We start from the raw sequence: 16,221 nt of genomic DNA on the forward strand, positions 1-16,221 counted from the left end.
AGGTCTTTGTATGAACACGTTTTCATTTCCCTTGGGTGAATACCTAGGAGTGAGATTGCTGTGTCATACAGCAAGTGTATATTTAACTCTATAAGAGACTGTCAAACTGTTTTCCAAAACGGCTCTACCATTTTGCATTCCCATCAGCAATGTGTAAGAATTCAAACTGTTCTGAATCTTTGTAGATACTTGGTGTTTTTGTTTTGGGCCTCGAAGGAGGACAAGGCGGTCCTAGTACTGCCCTTTCTTATCTGACTGATTACACAGGGGGTTCAGTTGGTGAAAATTCATCAAGCTATAAACCTGTATGTACACTTTTCTGTGCATATAATAATCCTCAATAAAAAGATTTTTAAACTACACAAAATACCTTTGAATAATTCTACTAAATTAACTAAACATGTGTTGAAATTTAAAACGTGCTTTTTAAAAAACTGAAAGAAAAAAAAAAAAACCATCAGTGTAAATCCATAGTAGCCTGGCTTCATAATCTCTAAGATTTTTTTCCCCAGCCATCCATAGTAAATATCTGAAAGGCAAATTCATATTTCTGCACATTATAAGTGACAGGTCAGGAGGATCAATCCCATGTGTATATAATTATATTCCTGTCCTCGTCAATTATCCATTTTTATTCTAAAAATTCTCATAATTTCAATGTCCTTAGTTTTGTGTTCAGGATGTAAAAGTGAACTGTCAATGAATAAATAATGACCGGGGCTTCCCTGGTGGTGCGGTGGTTAAGAATCCGCCTGCCAACACAGGGCACACGGGTTTGAGCCCTGGTCTGGGAAGATCCCACATGCCACGGAGCAACTAAGCCCGTGCGCCACAACTACTGAGCCTGTGCTCTAGAGCCCGTGAGCCACAACTACTGAGCCCACATGCCACAACTACTGCAGCCCACGCACCTAGAGCCCGTGCTCCGCAACAAGAGAAGCCACCGCAGTGAGAGGCCTATGCATCGCAACGAAGAGTAGCCCCCATTCTCCGCAACTAGAGAAAGCCTGTGTGCAGCAACGAAGACCCGATGCAGCCAAAAATAAATAAATAAATAATGACCATAAAGGGTAGAGCGTGAGGGCAAGCATTGGTCTTTTCTTCCCTAGGAGCAATGGTTCACTATTCACTAAGTCAGCGTTCACGGTGACTTTATTAAACATAACAACCACGAGTCATGAGAATTGACTGTAGGATAAACTGAGGCACAGAGTGGCTAAGCCTCTCGCCCACTGTCACTCAGCTAAAAGTGAAGGAGCCAGGGTTTGAAGCCTGGCAATGTTACTCCAGAGCCCTTTTACATGGGGGATCTAGCATGGCCTTACATTCAAATGAGATTATAAATCAACGGCTAAGAGGACCAAGCTGATTTGTTATTTAGCTATTTCTGCATAGAAAGCACCCGAGAGCATCTGTGCCCTGAGACACAGCTTGAGGATTTAAGTGTATCCTTCTCTGTCTTTAATTCATCCGCTGCCATCAGAAGAAGCCTAGCAGGCCTGCTGTCGTCCATGTAATACTCTACACAAGCAGCTATGCGGTTCCCAGAGCTGTGCTCAGTGGACGCTAGGTGCCAGGTGACCCCAATCTACTGAAAGTTGCCAGATTCTCCTATGAGAGAATGAGTTTCCCTGTATTCTGGACCATCTCAGCCAGATAGTTCCATTGTTCTCTGAAATCCATTTTCTAGCAACCCCCTAGACTGGGGGCTTGCAAGCATTTTCTCTAAAGGACCAGGCAGTAAATATCTCAGGTTTTTGTGGGCCATACAGTCTCTGCTGCAACGATTCAACTCTGCCCTCGCAGTGCAAAAGCAGCCAGATAATACATAACAGAGGCGTAACTGTATTCCAATAAAGCTTTATTACAAAAGCAGACAGAGGGTCAGCACACCTCTGCTCTAGACTATGAGCTCCTTGAGAGGCTGGGCTGCGTCTTATCTTTGTAATTTCAGCCCTAGCGGGAAAAATTTTTCCAATTTTTACCAAAGAGGAAATAAAAACACAGGATCACAGAAGCTGACTTTGAGGAAGGCAAGCACAGAACTGCAACTGGCTGTTTGGGTGTATTTTCACTTGTGAATTGAACAGAGATGCTGCATTTTTCATGTTAGACCTGAGCTACTTGGGAAACTTAAAGCAAAGGATCTTGTCTTGGGACTCCCCTGGTGGTGCAGCGGTTAAGACTCCACACTCCCAATGCGGGGGGCCAGGGTTCAATCCGTTGTCAGGGAACTGGATCCTGCATGCCGCAACTGGGAGTCCGAATGACGCAACTAAAGATCCTGCGTGCCTAAGACCTGGAGCACCCAAATAAATAAATATTAAAAAAAAAAAAAAAAAAAAAGGATCTTGTCTTCACAAACCCTCCTACCTGGCCTGAGTCTCAGCAAACCTATGTCTTTGCAGGGTAAGTTCACCTACACAACCTGAAACCATGAGGTACTGGGTGGTGACAGTTTTAAATGGGGTTTCAGGTGCTCCCAGGGCTCAGAGCTGGCTAGCTGACCCTGTCTTCGCACACCCGCAGTTTTCTGTGTCTGGTTTAGTTTCTTAGCCCAGGACCCTGTTGACATAAAAAAACACACAACCTAAAAGTTGAGAATTATGTTTTATTTGGCAGATAAAACTGAGGACTTAAGCCCGGGACACAGCATCTCAGATAACTCTGAGAGGCTGCTCCGAAGACGTAGTAAGGGAAGAGCCAGGATACATTAGTAGTTTTAGCAACAAAGACCAGGGAGTCAGAACATCAAAAGATTACTGTTAATTAAAGAAAACCAGACATCTCAAGTTAAGGAATTTAGCGCTTTTCTATATATGGGAAGATGCAAGAGTCTAGGCTCACTGAAATCATTCCTTTGATATGCACATTAGCTATCTGGGGCCAGTATCCTGTGCTATCTCAACCCGAGCCCCCTCAGGGCACACTGTCAGGGGTGGTTGCAGCAGCAGACTGCTATATTGCAGGGGGTGGAGGGGTGGGAGGGGGTTGGGGGGAGGGGGGGTGGACCCAGTTTCTATCCTGAGTTCCCTCAGGGCTCACCACTGGAGGAGGGCTGTAATGTGATGGCTTGATGACTACAACATACTTTGTTTACGATAGGGCAGGCAACTTTTTTTTTTTTTTCCATTGATAACCCAAGACACGTTATAAAACTGTCTGAAAATAAAGCTTTTTGGTTTATTCCCATTGAGATCGTCTTTCACAGACAGGCTTTGGTTCGGATTTGGGGGAACTTGAGAAGGTCTTACACAGACTGGGATACGGTCACAAAACTAGTAACTTACAAAGCCTATTTCTTTTTTTTCTTTTTTTCTTGATATTTTAAATTAAAGTATAGTTGATTTACAATGTGCCAATCTCTGCTGTACAGGGAAGTGACTCAGTTATACATATATATACTTTTCTTAATATTCTTTTCCATTATGGTTTATCCCAGGAGATTGGATATAGTTCCCTATGCTGTACAGTAGGACCTTGTTTATCCATTCTAAATGTAATAGTTTGCATCTACCAACCCCAAACTCCCAGTCCATCACCCTCCCTCCCCTCAAAGCCTATTTCTTTCTTGTTGTTGTTTTTTAATACACGCTTTCTTTTTTTTTTAATATTTATTTATTTATTTGGCTGCGCCAGGTTGCAGTATCCGGCATCTTGTGGCATGAGGAATCCTTCGTTGCAGCGCGCCGGCTTCTCTCTAGTTGTGGCGCTCCGACTCTAGAGCCTGCCGGCTTAGTTGCCCTGCGGCATGTGGGATCTTGGTTCCCCCACCACGGACGAACCCGAGTTCCCCTTTATTGGAAGGCAGATTCTTAACCACTGGACCACCAGGGAAGTCCCCCAAAGCCTATACCTAATGAAGGTCAAGTCCCATTCGCTTTCCTTTATACTCCGTTTTGCCCCACTGTTATTCACATCTCACAATTAAGAAACATTCTGTGAGCCTCAGTTTCAGCATCTGTAAAACGGGTGCGAAGCGCGTCACAGTGCTATTGCAGAGTTAAATCACCCAACCAAGCCCAGGTCTTGGCACGAGTAAGCACTCAAAACACGCTGGCGGCCATCCCGACTATGACTTACTTCCAGAGCAGGCCCCCCCGCCCCCCGGCTGGATAAAGTCGGAGGGATGAGGGAGGGCATGTGGCCGGGGCACGCCGTCGGGGTAGGTCTGAGATCACCCAGCCCCGGTACCTCGGTCGCTACAGGGCGGTGTCCAGAGACTGTGAGACAATCACCAGGAACCACCACTTCCGGCAGAGACCAGCCCGAAATAGCCGCTTCCAGCCGCTCTCCAGACGAAGCTGGAGCCGCTCCGCGGTGGGCGGGACCCTGGGTACAGCCACGCCCCTCGCTTCTGGCTCGCCTCCTGCAGCGCCAGGAGCCGCTGGGCGGCTCCCGGCTCCGGCCGACGCTGCCCCGCCCCCCCGGACCCGCCCTCCCGTGACGTCACCTCCGGGGCGGGGCGGGGCGGGGCGGGCGCGGGCGGGGCCAGAGCTGGGGCGGCTGCCCTGAGCAGTCGTGGCTTGCGGTCCCGCTGCTCCGGTGCCGGACACGTCCGCACGCCGGACCGCGGGCGCTTCCCCGCCGCCCGAGGGCCTCCGGGCCGCCGCAGGCCTGCCACGCCCGGGTAAGGGGCCCTCTCTGCTGTCCGCGGAGCTGTTGTCAGGGCTGCCTGAGCCGACTTGGGGCTGAGAGAGGGAGGTGGGGACAGGAGGAGGGGTGCATGGGGGCACGAGAGGCAGAGGAGGGGGACAAGAGAAAAGATGAATGGGGACACAGAATGCAAGCTGGTGACGATTGGAGGTGAGGAATAGGAGGAGAGGAAAGAACGGAAGGAATCAGTTGGGGGCCCAGACTCGGAAGGAGCATGGATGGGAGCCCAAGAGGCGGGAGACAGGAGGAGGGCTTAAGGGGATCCCAAACCAGAGAAGAGACCCGGGTCGCTCCAGTTTGGGAGCGGAGGAGGGGGAAGCTGGGACACTCCCGGATGGGTGGGGAGCTAAAGGGCCCTGCCCGGCCAAGGCTGGGCCCCAGGAGGTGTTACCCTCAAAGAAAGAGTTGGCCCTTTAGGCGACCCAGGCCTCCCCCAAGCCCGCTCTACCTGGGAGGGGGTTGTGCATTTACATTTACCTGCCCGCCTCCTCCAGGTGAGTCTGGGTGGCTAGTTAGTGTGTGCAATTAGCTGTTAGGCTAGTATGAGGAATCCACATCCACATGGTTTGCCATAAGACATAAATATCTACTTAGAAATCTGCCTTTAATAATGGGTTTTTTTTTTTCTCCCTGGAGGAAGCATCTCTAAAATTTCAATACAGATGTTCTGCTTATACGCCAGACTTGCCTAATGGACAGAGGAATGTCAAATCTACCCAGACTGCTAGCAAAAACTAGACTCTTGATCAGCATTTAGCCTGATACCAAAAATTCCAAAAACCTGGAAGGAAGCGATGTAATTAAGACGCTCTCCAGTGCTCCGGGTTCCCATCTGCCACACAGACACTTCCTTTGGACCACAGGGCAATGTCTATATACATAAAACCACAAGCCTGTGTTCCTTGGGTTCTGATACCAAAGTTCGCCAGGTGACGTGTCAGGGCAGGTATCTGTGGTTTGCCCTGTATTTGTTTCCGCAATCCCTATTCCTTGGTATGTATAGTTTCTCCAGCTTGGAGTAGGGACTGGGACCACATTGCCTCTGATAAATAACTTACTAGTGTGATGGAATGTGGCGGGTAACACTTGTGGTGGGCCCAGGAAAAAGGAATTAAGCAATTTGGAGAATTGTAATCCAGAAAAAGGAATTAAGCAATTTGGAGTCTGATTTCAGGTAACTTGCACGCAGCACCCTGTGTATAACAAACGGTTTCATAAAAGTTAAAAGTCAAGCCAGGGTTGGGAACATAAGAAATTGGAGATGGGAGGTGTTGAGAGGTAGCACAAAGTCAAGGACCAGAGAAGGATCATGAAGTTGGCACCCAGAGCCACATTCTGAGGGTGCCTTTCTAATATAGGGTTGCCTGGCTCGTGGGGTGCTGCCCCTTCCCTGCGGAACTTGTGAGGGGCTGACCCCTGGAAACGGGAACTCCCAGCACCAGCCTAACCTCCTGTCCTTTCACCTGCCCTGCTCTCCTACTCAACACTTAGTCCTTCTTGCTTATTCCCTTCCTGCACAGGGGTCTCCTTCTGCGACCTTGATCTGCCCAGCCACCCTGCACCAGATAATGAGCATAACTGGCCAGACCCTCATTTAAGGCTCACTAAAGCCTTTGCAGGGGAGACTGTGATTCTAAGTCTTGTTAATGCTTTGTCCATTGTGAGTCAACTTAGATTAGCACAGGTCCCCACGTGGGAATCTTGACATTTAGAATACGCTGTTGGAAAGTGGAGTCAGGACCATACCAGAGGGATGAAGTCACGGCACGAGGGCCTGTTCTTGACTCCGCACAGCGGCCAATTCCTGTCTCTGTGGGAGTGATCACCGGCCCCACTGGCTGAGGGAAGAGGCAGTGATGGCATCCAGCAGAGGTCTCCTGAGAGACCAGTGGAGTTTCCTGAGATAGCTTTAGAGAGATGCTCCATGCGCACGCTCACCTCATGTATGTAACTGTGTGTGATTGCACACACGCACGTGTATGATTGCACATGTACACACATGGCAGTGTGCACGCAGGTGTTGCCATGTGCACATGGATACGAGTGCGTGTGTAGCTGTGTGCGCGTGTGACTGCATGCATACGCGTGTGTACCTATGCACATATGCGTGTGTGTGATAGAGAGCAGGCCCGTGGTGGTCCTCAGGCATCACCACCTACGCGTATCTGCCACTCTAGGAGGCGCTGAGTTTCTTTCATCTCCTCCTGAGTTTACACTAGAAAAATGCCTCCCTCCTCACTGGATTTTTCCCCCGTGCTTTTCCTAAGGAGCGTTTATTCTTTTTCAAACCGTAGATGCATCTTCTACCAGAGTGGAGCATCTGCCTGGATCCCACGTGTGCCACAAAGCGTGCCATGGCCTGGGAGTGCCCTTCAAAGCCGTCCTCGCCTCCTGCAGAGCCAAACGTCGCCCGACAAGCGCACAGTGTCAAGCCCTCAGCCCCCCGAGGAAGATGGCCCAGCCTGGGCACGCGCCCTGAGCAGCTGCCTCTTGTGAGTGTCCAAAGCCCTGCGGGCAGGGCCGCCTGCTCAGTGACAGGGCAGTGAGCCCGGAAAGGGCCCTGAGGGGGCTTTGCAGGGACCGGGTGGGCAAAGGAAAAACAGCGAACCTCAGAGGGCCGAACCGTCCAGTGAGCGGGAGGCCCGGTCTGTGGCATTTCCCCGTCGGAGCTTCTGCCTTCTTGGGTGGCCCTGGTGGGGGGGTCCCCAGGCAGGTATGGGAACCGTGTGGTCCTCTGGGCCGTCTTCTGTTCCTGTGAGGTTGTCTCTGGGCCTCGTGTCGTGAGACCACGATACTGTGGGAGCCCCTCGCTGCATGGGCAGGGGTGCTGCATCTCACTGTTGCGGGGTGCGGAGGGGGCGCCTCGTAGCAGGAGGGGCCCTGGGAGGAGACCGACTAGAGTCTGTCCCTGGACCAGAAATGGGACGGCCCGTGTCTGTTCCAGGGTGAGGAGCTGGACGGGAAGGCGGAAACCCATTCGGGCCCTTGAATCAGTTCCTCCTGCCTCAGCTGGAGCGTCAGCTCTGAAGTGCCAGAGGCGGGGGTGGCAAACTGCGGCCTGTGGGCCACGTCCGCCCGCTGCCTGGTTTTGTAAATAAAGTTTTATCGGGACCCAGCCACACCCATCACATACCTATGGTCCATGACTGCTTTTGCAGACTTGAGTAGCTAAGACAGACCATATGGCCCACAAAAATCTAAAATAGCTGCTATCTAGCTCTCTATAGGAAAAAGCTTCCTGACTCTGCTCCGGAGATTTGTTGTGAGGTGGCAGTGGAAGGCCTGGGGTGCATTCAGGAAGCCCCTGTCAGATCCAGGGCTCAGACTTGGGGAGCATGTTGGGCTCCGTGGTGGTGGCATTTTTAATGCATTCAGTGGACGTGACTGGCCAAAGAGAGAGTCGTTTAAATACACTTATTTACGGAGAGCCCAGCTGCATTTACTTCAGCTAATGGGGGGGGTGGTGCAGTGGGAGCTCTTTGTGCCTGAAACCTCCCTGGTTCAGTCCTTCCCCCTCATGACATTGGTCTGTTTCTTCTCTCCCCACCCCACCCCCTCTTGTTTCAGTCAGAACAAAGAATGCCTTTTGCTCTCGAGAAAACAGATGCAAATCTGTGGTTTGTAGGGCTGGGGAACCTTTTTAAACCTGTAAGACACCAGGAGCTCTTAGGGACAGTTTTGGCGGGAGAGTGCACCACGAAGCTAAACTAAAGTTAGTGACTCTCAGGAAGGGATTAGAAGCGCGGCGGAGGGGGGTGCCCAGCCTTCCAGCAGAGTTTGTGCTCGAAGGGGTTTTTCCAGTCGTGGGGCCACTTTGCAAGAGTCCCCGCTGCTCACAGGAGAAAGAAAGCCACCTCTAGATGCCCCTTTGTGCCGCACGGGGACTGCTTTCGCGTGGCTGCCGGCAGGGCTGGAAGTGCTCCTCGAGGGGGCCGGGCTGGGCCAGGAGCTGCAGGTATTTCACGTGTCCGGCGAGGGTGGGCGCACAGCGGGGAGGCCGGGGGGTCAGACTTTGAAGGCCGCCTCGCCATGTTAAGGAGCTTAGGAGTTATCCTGGGAGAGCAGGGGGTTTAAGCATTGGAGGCAGGGTCAGCGTTGTGGGTTACAAAGATCTTTCTGGCAGCTGTGGCCCGGCAGATGGAGCAGGCCCAGGATGGGGACGCTTGAAGGTGACCCTTGGGGCTGCTGGGAAGCCGGTGAGCCTGCCCTGCTCAGCGGGAGGGCAGCCGGGCCTCAGGGCCGTGGAGAGCAGCACTTAGCATCCGTGCCAGGGCGAGGAGTCCGTCGGGACGTTTCGTTCGGAGTGACCTGAAGGCTCCCTTCCAAGACGTTCTGTGGAACTCAGGAGCTTCGCCACGAGAGCCAGGGGAAAGGCCGAGGGCCTGGGGCATCTTCAGGCGACACTGATTGTGGAGGCACCCCCAGGAGTCGCCTGCCCTCAGACTCCCAGCAGTCTGTGCTCTGCTTGCCCTGTGCCCACGTCGAGTTTGAGTCTCGGGACTAGCCCTCGTTGCACGTGACTGGGCTGTTGTCCAAGGGGACCTGGGCCTCGCAGGCGGCCACGTGGGACTCCGGCAGTTGGGCGGGGCTGAGAACAGGATCAGGGCGCACCCAGGACCGGCAGGGCATGAAGTGATGGGGCACTTGCGGCCACCTGCCCCCTCGGTTCCCGTGTGGTGAGGGACCTGAGCCTGCCAGCACGTGGGGGAGACCTGGGGTGAGCGTGGGGAGACCCCCACTGTGCGCTCGGGAGGCCGGTCCTGGCTGCCCGCAGTCCGCATCCTGGTGAGGCTCAGCTGCGGTGGCGTCTCTGTAAGTTTCTGCAGTTGCACCGTAACCCTCGGCGACCAGGGCTTCTGCGACCAGGTCCACTCAGCCCACCCTCTGTCCCCTGCTGTGGAACCCCCTTACTGAGTCTCTCAGCCTCCTCAGGCCTTGCCCCCTATCGCCTGCATCGCCACCCCAGCTGCCCCTTGCTGGAACACCTCGCTTGTCACACCCCTGCCTCGGGCCTGCACGGGCTCGCCTCCCCCCACACCAAAATCCAGACTGCCCCGTGGTGGCCTCTCTCTCTCTCGTTTAAGCCCAGGTCTCACTGCACTGTCCCCGGGCCTCTGGCCCTGCTGTCGTCACCTGCTGCTCCTCCCACTTGCCCCCCCACCCCTTTCCCACCAGGTGGATCCCAACCGTCTTTCAGAACGTGGCCCAGGTGTTACTAGCCAGGTAACCTTCCCTGGCCCCCGCCCCCACTCCCCACCAGCTGAATTCCGTGCCTCCTAGGGCCCTGCAGCACCCTGTCCTCTCCCACCCACCTCTGGGGCCTCTGCACAGAGGACCAGCCTCCACCTTACCCTTCGCAGCCTCCCAGGTGCCATCTCCTCCCTGTTTCCCGACACTCAGTCCCTCTACGCTGGCACCAGCCTGCACTGACCTCTTTTCTGTGTCTCCCATTGGAGGCAGGCTCCCTGGAGGAGGGAGCTGCGTGGCTTTCATCTTTCTGTGCTGAGTGCACCGCCTGGCACATGAGCAGGCACTCGGGGAGTACTGGACGAAGGGATGGGTGATGGGCGGTGGATGGGTGAATGGATGGGTGGATGGGTGATGGGCGGTGGATGGGTGGATGAATGGATGGATGGATGGGTGGGTGATGGGTGGATGGATGGATGGATGGGTGGATGGGTGATGGGTGGATGGATGAATGGATGGGTGGATGGGTGATGGGCGGTGGATGGGTGATGGGCGGTGGATGGGTGGATGAATGGATGGATGGATGGGTGGGTGATGGGTGGATAGATGAATGGATGGATGGGTGGGTGATGGGTGGATGGATGAATGGATGGGTGGATGGGTGATGGGCGGTGGATGGGTGATGGGCGGTGGATGGGTGGATGAATGGATGGATGGATGGGTGGGTGATGGGTGGATGGATGGATGGATGGATGGGTGGGTGATGGGTGGATGGATGGATGGATGGGTGGGTGATGGGTGGATGGATGGATGGGTGGGTGATGGGTGGGTGATGGGTGGATGGATGGGTGGGTGATGGGTGGATGGATGAATGGATGAGTGATGGGTGGATGGGTGATGAGCAGTGGATGGGTGATGGGTGGTGGATGGGTGGATGGATGGATGGGTGGGCGATGGGTGGATGGATGGGTGGGTGATGGGTGGATGGGTGATGGGCGGTGGATGGGTGGATGGATGGATGGGTGGGTGATGGGTGGATGGATGGATGGGTGATGGGAGGATGGGTGATGGGTAATGGATGGATGAATGAATGAATGGATGGGTGATGGGTGATGTGGGTGCATGGATGGATGGGTGGGTGATGGGTGGATGGGTAATGGGTGACGACCGCCTGGCTAAGTGGACTCTCTCCATGTGGTCAGCTGTCACGGGTGCAGAGAAGTGCTCTGGGCCTGCTTTGGGTCCTGCAGGCCACAAGAGAGGTTGAGGAAGAAGACTTGGATGATCTTGATGATTGGAAGTCTTGGCCCCTCTCTTGCTGCTCTTTCATACTCTGAACTCTGAGTGGGATAGTAAGACACATAGTGAGATTGGGTTAAGAAGTGCTATAAACCCGTCAGAGCAGGCACTGGGCAGATCCCTGAACACATGGCTGAGACATGTTATGCTCTTCCTGAATGCCAGGCCCCAGGGGAAGCATTTGGCTGGGTTTGCACCCTGGGACCTGTCGGAGCCCTCCACAGCCGGTGCGTTGCCAGGCCTGTGCCCCGTGTGTTACTGACCAAATGCCTTCCTTCTTGACCTTAGATTCCTCAGCCAAGCATCAGGGAACTGTTAACAGCCTGAGGAACGGCAGGCTGGGAGCCTCGGGCACCGCCCAGCCTTGCTCCCAGCTCACCTGCAAGATGTGGACAGCCCTCGTGCTCATTTGGGTTTCCTCCTGGTCCTTATCTGAAAGCCACCTGACAATCCAGCATCCAGGTAAGTGAGAAAGCCGTGTGACTGCTGGACGGGCCTGCAGGGGCCCCGGAGCTCCCAGGTGCTGGGCTGCGAAGGCTTGTTGGGCCAACATGGGACCCGGCCTCTGAGCCTTGAGAGGGTTACTTATTTGGCCTTGCAAAATTTCATTCCTTCCATAAACCTCGTCTTTATTGGGGAGTTTGTCAATCCATACATCGCATATTTAGTTGCGCTTCTCCTCTGTGCCAGGCGCTATTCATCTCCGGGAACCCTGCTTTGAACCCTATCATAAAGCCAAGAGTTCTTGCGTGATGTGAATATCTGGGCAACGGTTTATCTGCTGTGTAAACCTGGGTGTGTGTTGGATAGGTTTTTTTAATGGCGAATCACACCTGTAATGCGAGATTATGATATTTTGGGAATTGGATCAAAAAATGAAGCTCTAAAGCCTTCCATGGGCTTGGGGTTCAGAGAGCACAAAGGAGATTTTAACTCAAAGTGCCGAGCGCCTCTGTGATGGGCTGCGGGCCAGATGTGTGCAGGGAGGGGGTGAGAGGGAAACGTGTTTGCCGGGCTAAGAAGCAAGGCACCGCACATCCGCCCCGGCCAGCCCCATGGGCCGGAAATTAAGACAGTCTCTGAATAATCCACCTGCACAGGGTTGAAGGGGATCGTATCTTTTCCTCTCTTTTCTGACCCTAACGGTACTCAGTCCTCAACAAGACGCTGGAGAATTCAGAACAAAACTCATCCGTGGAAGCAAGAGTCTTGAATGAAACGTCTGAAAGAATGACCTCGGTGACACCTTCTCCCGCCACGTTGACCAGAGGGACTTGGGGAGGCGACCCCACCTCTCCTGCGGTCACAGCAGGGACAACGCACAGGACAGAGGCAGGCGCGTCAGCGACGGCAAAAGGGACCCCTAACAGAGCCACCTCCGGGGTGTCCACGCCGCCCGTCCCGGCATCTGCCTGGCGGACCCCGTCCTCACTCCACACGCGGGCCCCTGGCAGCGGCACATTGTCTGGGCCAGCGACGCGCACGACACCCACGCCGGCCACGGGTGCTCCCACAGCTGCTGCGGCCCTGGCAAGTGTAAGCGGCCCCTTGGGCTCGCACGGTCATCCCGGGCACACCCCCGGCCACGCCATAGCCAGCCCCACGGTGCCCCTGAGTCCCCAAGCACTTAACGCGTCCACACGGGGCCCCACGGTCCAGGCGCCGACACCCCTGACTGCGGCTGACGCGGCAAGTAGGCCTGCGCCCACCCTGCTCAGCACAACCCCAGAACCCGGCTCCCCCACCTCGGCTTCCGCGTCCGTGACAGTGGGGACCACGGCCAAGGCCCCCCAGCCGGCTGCCAGCACAGCGCCAGCACCTGCCCCTCATGCCAGCCCGGCCCCCCCGACACGGCCCAGCCCCGTCACATCCACGCCGGGGGCCGCGGGGCCGGGCATCGCTCAGACGCCGGAGCAGGGCGAGCCTGAAGCCGCGCCCGGTACTGCTTCCGTGGGGCCGACCCCTGGGAGCTCAGGGGACTCCAAGGTGCCAGCCACAGACGCGTGCCAGCTCAGCAGCCAAGGCCGGTACCTGGTGGTCTCCAGCGAGCCCCTGGCCCAGTCGCCAGTGAACAGAAGTTTCCTCCTGGCGGTGCTCTTGCTGGGGGTCGCCCTCTTCATCACAGTCCTGGTTCTGTTTGCCCTGCAGGCCTACGAGAGCTACAGGAAGAAGGGCTACACGCAGGTGGATTATCTCATCAACGGCATGTACGCCGACACGGAGATGTGAGGAGAGGGCGTGCGGCCGGGCCTGGGGCTGGGCCCTTCCCCTCCTTCCATGTTGCCTCTGAGGCCAAACCAAGTGCTTCCAGATTCTTTTGGTGCAATTTAGGAGACATGCCAGTTGCTTAAACACATTTAATCGCTGTCTGATTAATTCCACGATCACTAAAGAGTTGCTGCTTTTTTCATATTTATTTTTGTAATGATCACGAGCAGACAGTGATTCTGCCTTGGGGTGGGGTGGGCGGCCCCGGGGTGGGTCCCAACCTGAATTAAAGCAATGACCCTTTCCGCTCAGACCCTGTCTCCCCGTTTGTGTGGGCTGCGTCCTGCCCCCCCATGGCGGCCGGGGAGCCTTTTCGAGATGCATGTGACGGGGTGTGTTCTTGTAAACGTTGAAAGTAACGCGAGGCCCTGGCCATCTGCTGTGTCTGTGCCGCTCTCCTGGGCTTCGCTCTTAGGCCCAAACCTGCCCCAACCTGGGCGGGAGGAACCCCAGCCTTTGAGGGTCTCTGGCACCACATGGAGATGGAGCCCCTTCCTCTAATCCTCCTTTTTCAGGACTGAGGTGGCGGATGCGCGGAGCCTGGTTTGGGCACGAGAGCCGAATGCAGCATGTAAACCACACCTGAGCTACACAACATGGCCAGGTCGGCGGGACCTGCCCAGACCAGGCTCTCGGTGACCCTGCACAGCTCATGGTGTGCCCTGGCCGAGTGGAAACCCAATAAGCTGGTGCCGTGGGACAGTCATTACTAGCACCTCGCTCCAGGTCACCCCGGAACCCAGGGGAGCGCCAGGCCCGAGCGAGCCCAGGGCCCTCTCCTCAGCAGCACGATTGCCCCGGGGCCAGGCCTCATGTCCCCAACAGCCCTCAGAGCCCACACTGTGCTTGTCCTGTGTCACACGCTGTCCTTGTGCTTCATGCACGAAACTCATTCAGCCCTCAGCCCCACCCCAGGAGATCAGGGCTCTGATCCCCATTTTAAAGGCGGGGCCACTGAGGCACAGAGGAGACCTAAGTCACCCACTGAGGGCCAGAGTCGGGGTTAAACCAGTTCCAGGGTCCAGCTCTTTCCTTAACGATTTTGTTTTACAGCCGCCGCGGCTGCACCTGGCTTTCTAGCTTCTCTGCTTACCGGCCCGAGGGAGCAAGAGAGCTGGCGGGCAGCACGTGAGGCTGCGTTCCCAGGCCAGGTCTGCAGCCAGCAGCTGTGTGACCCGGAGTGGAGTGTTGTGGACTCAGCTGCTCCACCTGGGCACCGGGGAGACAGTCTGTCTGTCATGGCCCCCAGGGGCATGCTGCCTGGAGCGATTCCAGGTGGGGAGTTGACTCTTGCTTTCTCAACTACTCTGAACCCTGAGGAGGAGACCATTCTACCTGGAGACTCCAGTTTCCCCATCACAGAGTCTCCTGAGCCAGGCCTGCGTGTCCACTTCCTCTTATTTAAATTCTGCCTCCTCCAAAAAGGATTTCAAATGGCGCATAATAAGAGACAACGATAGTGAACTCCCAAACCATTTGAAATAACTTAAGAGCCAAGGGTGGAGAAATATACAGAGTAGGGAGGAGGGATGGGAACGGTCCTCACCCATTTTCTGGCTGCATCCCGGGTTTCCCCAGCCCATCTTTTCTCACTGGTTGGTCCAGAGGGCCCAGCAGATCCCTTTCCCTCCCCAACAGCTATGCTGTGTGTTCTGACAGCTAGGCTCCAACCAGCCTATGCACCTGTGTTTCTCCCTGCCCTAGCGGACCCGTCGTACACCTGCGCCCATCTGCTGTGTGGTCACAGGTGCTGGTGCTGGCTGGCTGAGGAAGTGTCAACCTCACTGATCTGAGCTCCAGGCCAGCCTGCAGCTCTGTCCTTGAGTCTGAGAGGCCACCTGCAGCCCGGATCAGGCAGCTCTGCACAGTGTGGAGAATCGGGGGGATTTAGGGGGCGCCCTTTCCTCTGCCGGCATCACCCCAGCCGCCTGTCAAGGGTAGGCTCCACACCCTGGCTGGTGGGGTCTCACTCGACAGAGACAGAGCCTTAGACCCACGTGAGCCATGGAACACTGGGTGCCTTGTTCCTCTCCAGGGGTGTAGGACAAGGGGCAACCCACAGGGCTGGCTTTCATCCTTAGCTTGTGACCAGTGGCCTCTGCCTGGCACTCCTACCTCCAAGGAATGGGGGCGTGGAGTGTCACAGGGCCTGCCTGTCCCTCTGCCCCAGCCAGGACTCAAGTCCTTTCCTCCCAAGAATCGGTTGTGCTCTCCACCCCTCCCTCCTTAGGGGTCCTATTCCCAACCATCCACAGTCATTTTGGCTCCCAGGGTGGGCCACAAATTCGTAACACGCAAGGCCAAGCTCAGCATCAACCCTCAGGGTTCTTCCTAAAACCAATGGCATCACTGCTTACCTGAGCTGGAGACCTGGGCTTCATCCTTGAGTCCGACTGACCATCCTAAGTATTCCTGTGCGTGGGCCTCTCCCCGGCCAGAGTCCTTCCTGCTGTCCTGCCTGGGGCCCCTCCAGCACCTGCCAGCTCCGACCCAGCTGTCTTCCACCCTGCGGCCAGGGCCCCCTCAAAATACAAACTTGACCACACCTTTCCCTGCCAACAGCCATTCCCGGGATAAAGGCCAAGCTGCCACGCCAGGCATTCCAGGTAAACCTTCCAGTGTGTTCTGGCTGAGCAGAGCCTGAGGGAAGGAGCCAGCCTCAAGAAAGCTCATAGGAGATGGAGAGCACGGAGGGCCCCTCCATGCAGGCCTGTCCAGATCTAGAAGGGCTCGACTTCCCTGGCGGTCCAGTGGTTAAGACTCCGTGCTTCCAAGGCAGCGGGCCCTGGTTCGATCCTGGTTCGGGAACTA

At 55.3% G+C, this 16,221-nt stretch overlaps 1 protein-coding gene across 1 annotated transcript; it reads left to right on the top strand.

Annotated features, from left to right (window-relative positions):
* Positions 1-4,479: 4,479 nt before the first annotated feature.
* Positions 4,480-13,663, top strand: LOC309606159 (uncharacterized protein C11orf24). The gene is made up of 4 exons (XM_082342879.1): positions 4,480-4,630; positions 6,951-7,148; positions 11,431-11,604; positions 12,296-13,663. Exons 3-4 carry the CDS (start codon positions 11,529-11,531, stop codon positions 13,369-13,371), a joined length of 1,152 nt encoding a protein of 383 aa, XP_082199005.1. The 5' UTR covers positions 4,480-4,630; positions 6,951-7,148; positions 11,431-11,528; the 3' UTR covers positions 13,372-13,663.
* The last annotated feature ends 2,558 nt before the right edge of the window (positions 13,664-16,221 follow it).

The sequence above is a fragment of the Balaenoptera borealis genome (genome assembly GCF_965194805.1).
Source record: "Balaenoptera borealis genome assembly, chromosome: 11".
NCBI classification, from domain to species: Eukaryota; Metazoa; Chordata; class Mammalia; order Artiodactyla; family Balaenopteridae; genus Balaenoptera; species Balaenoptera borealis.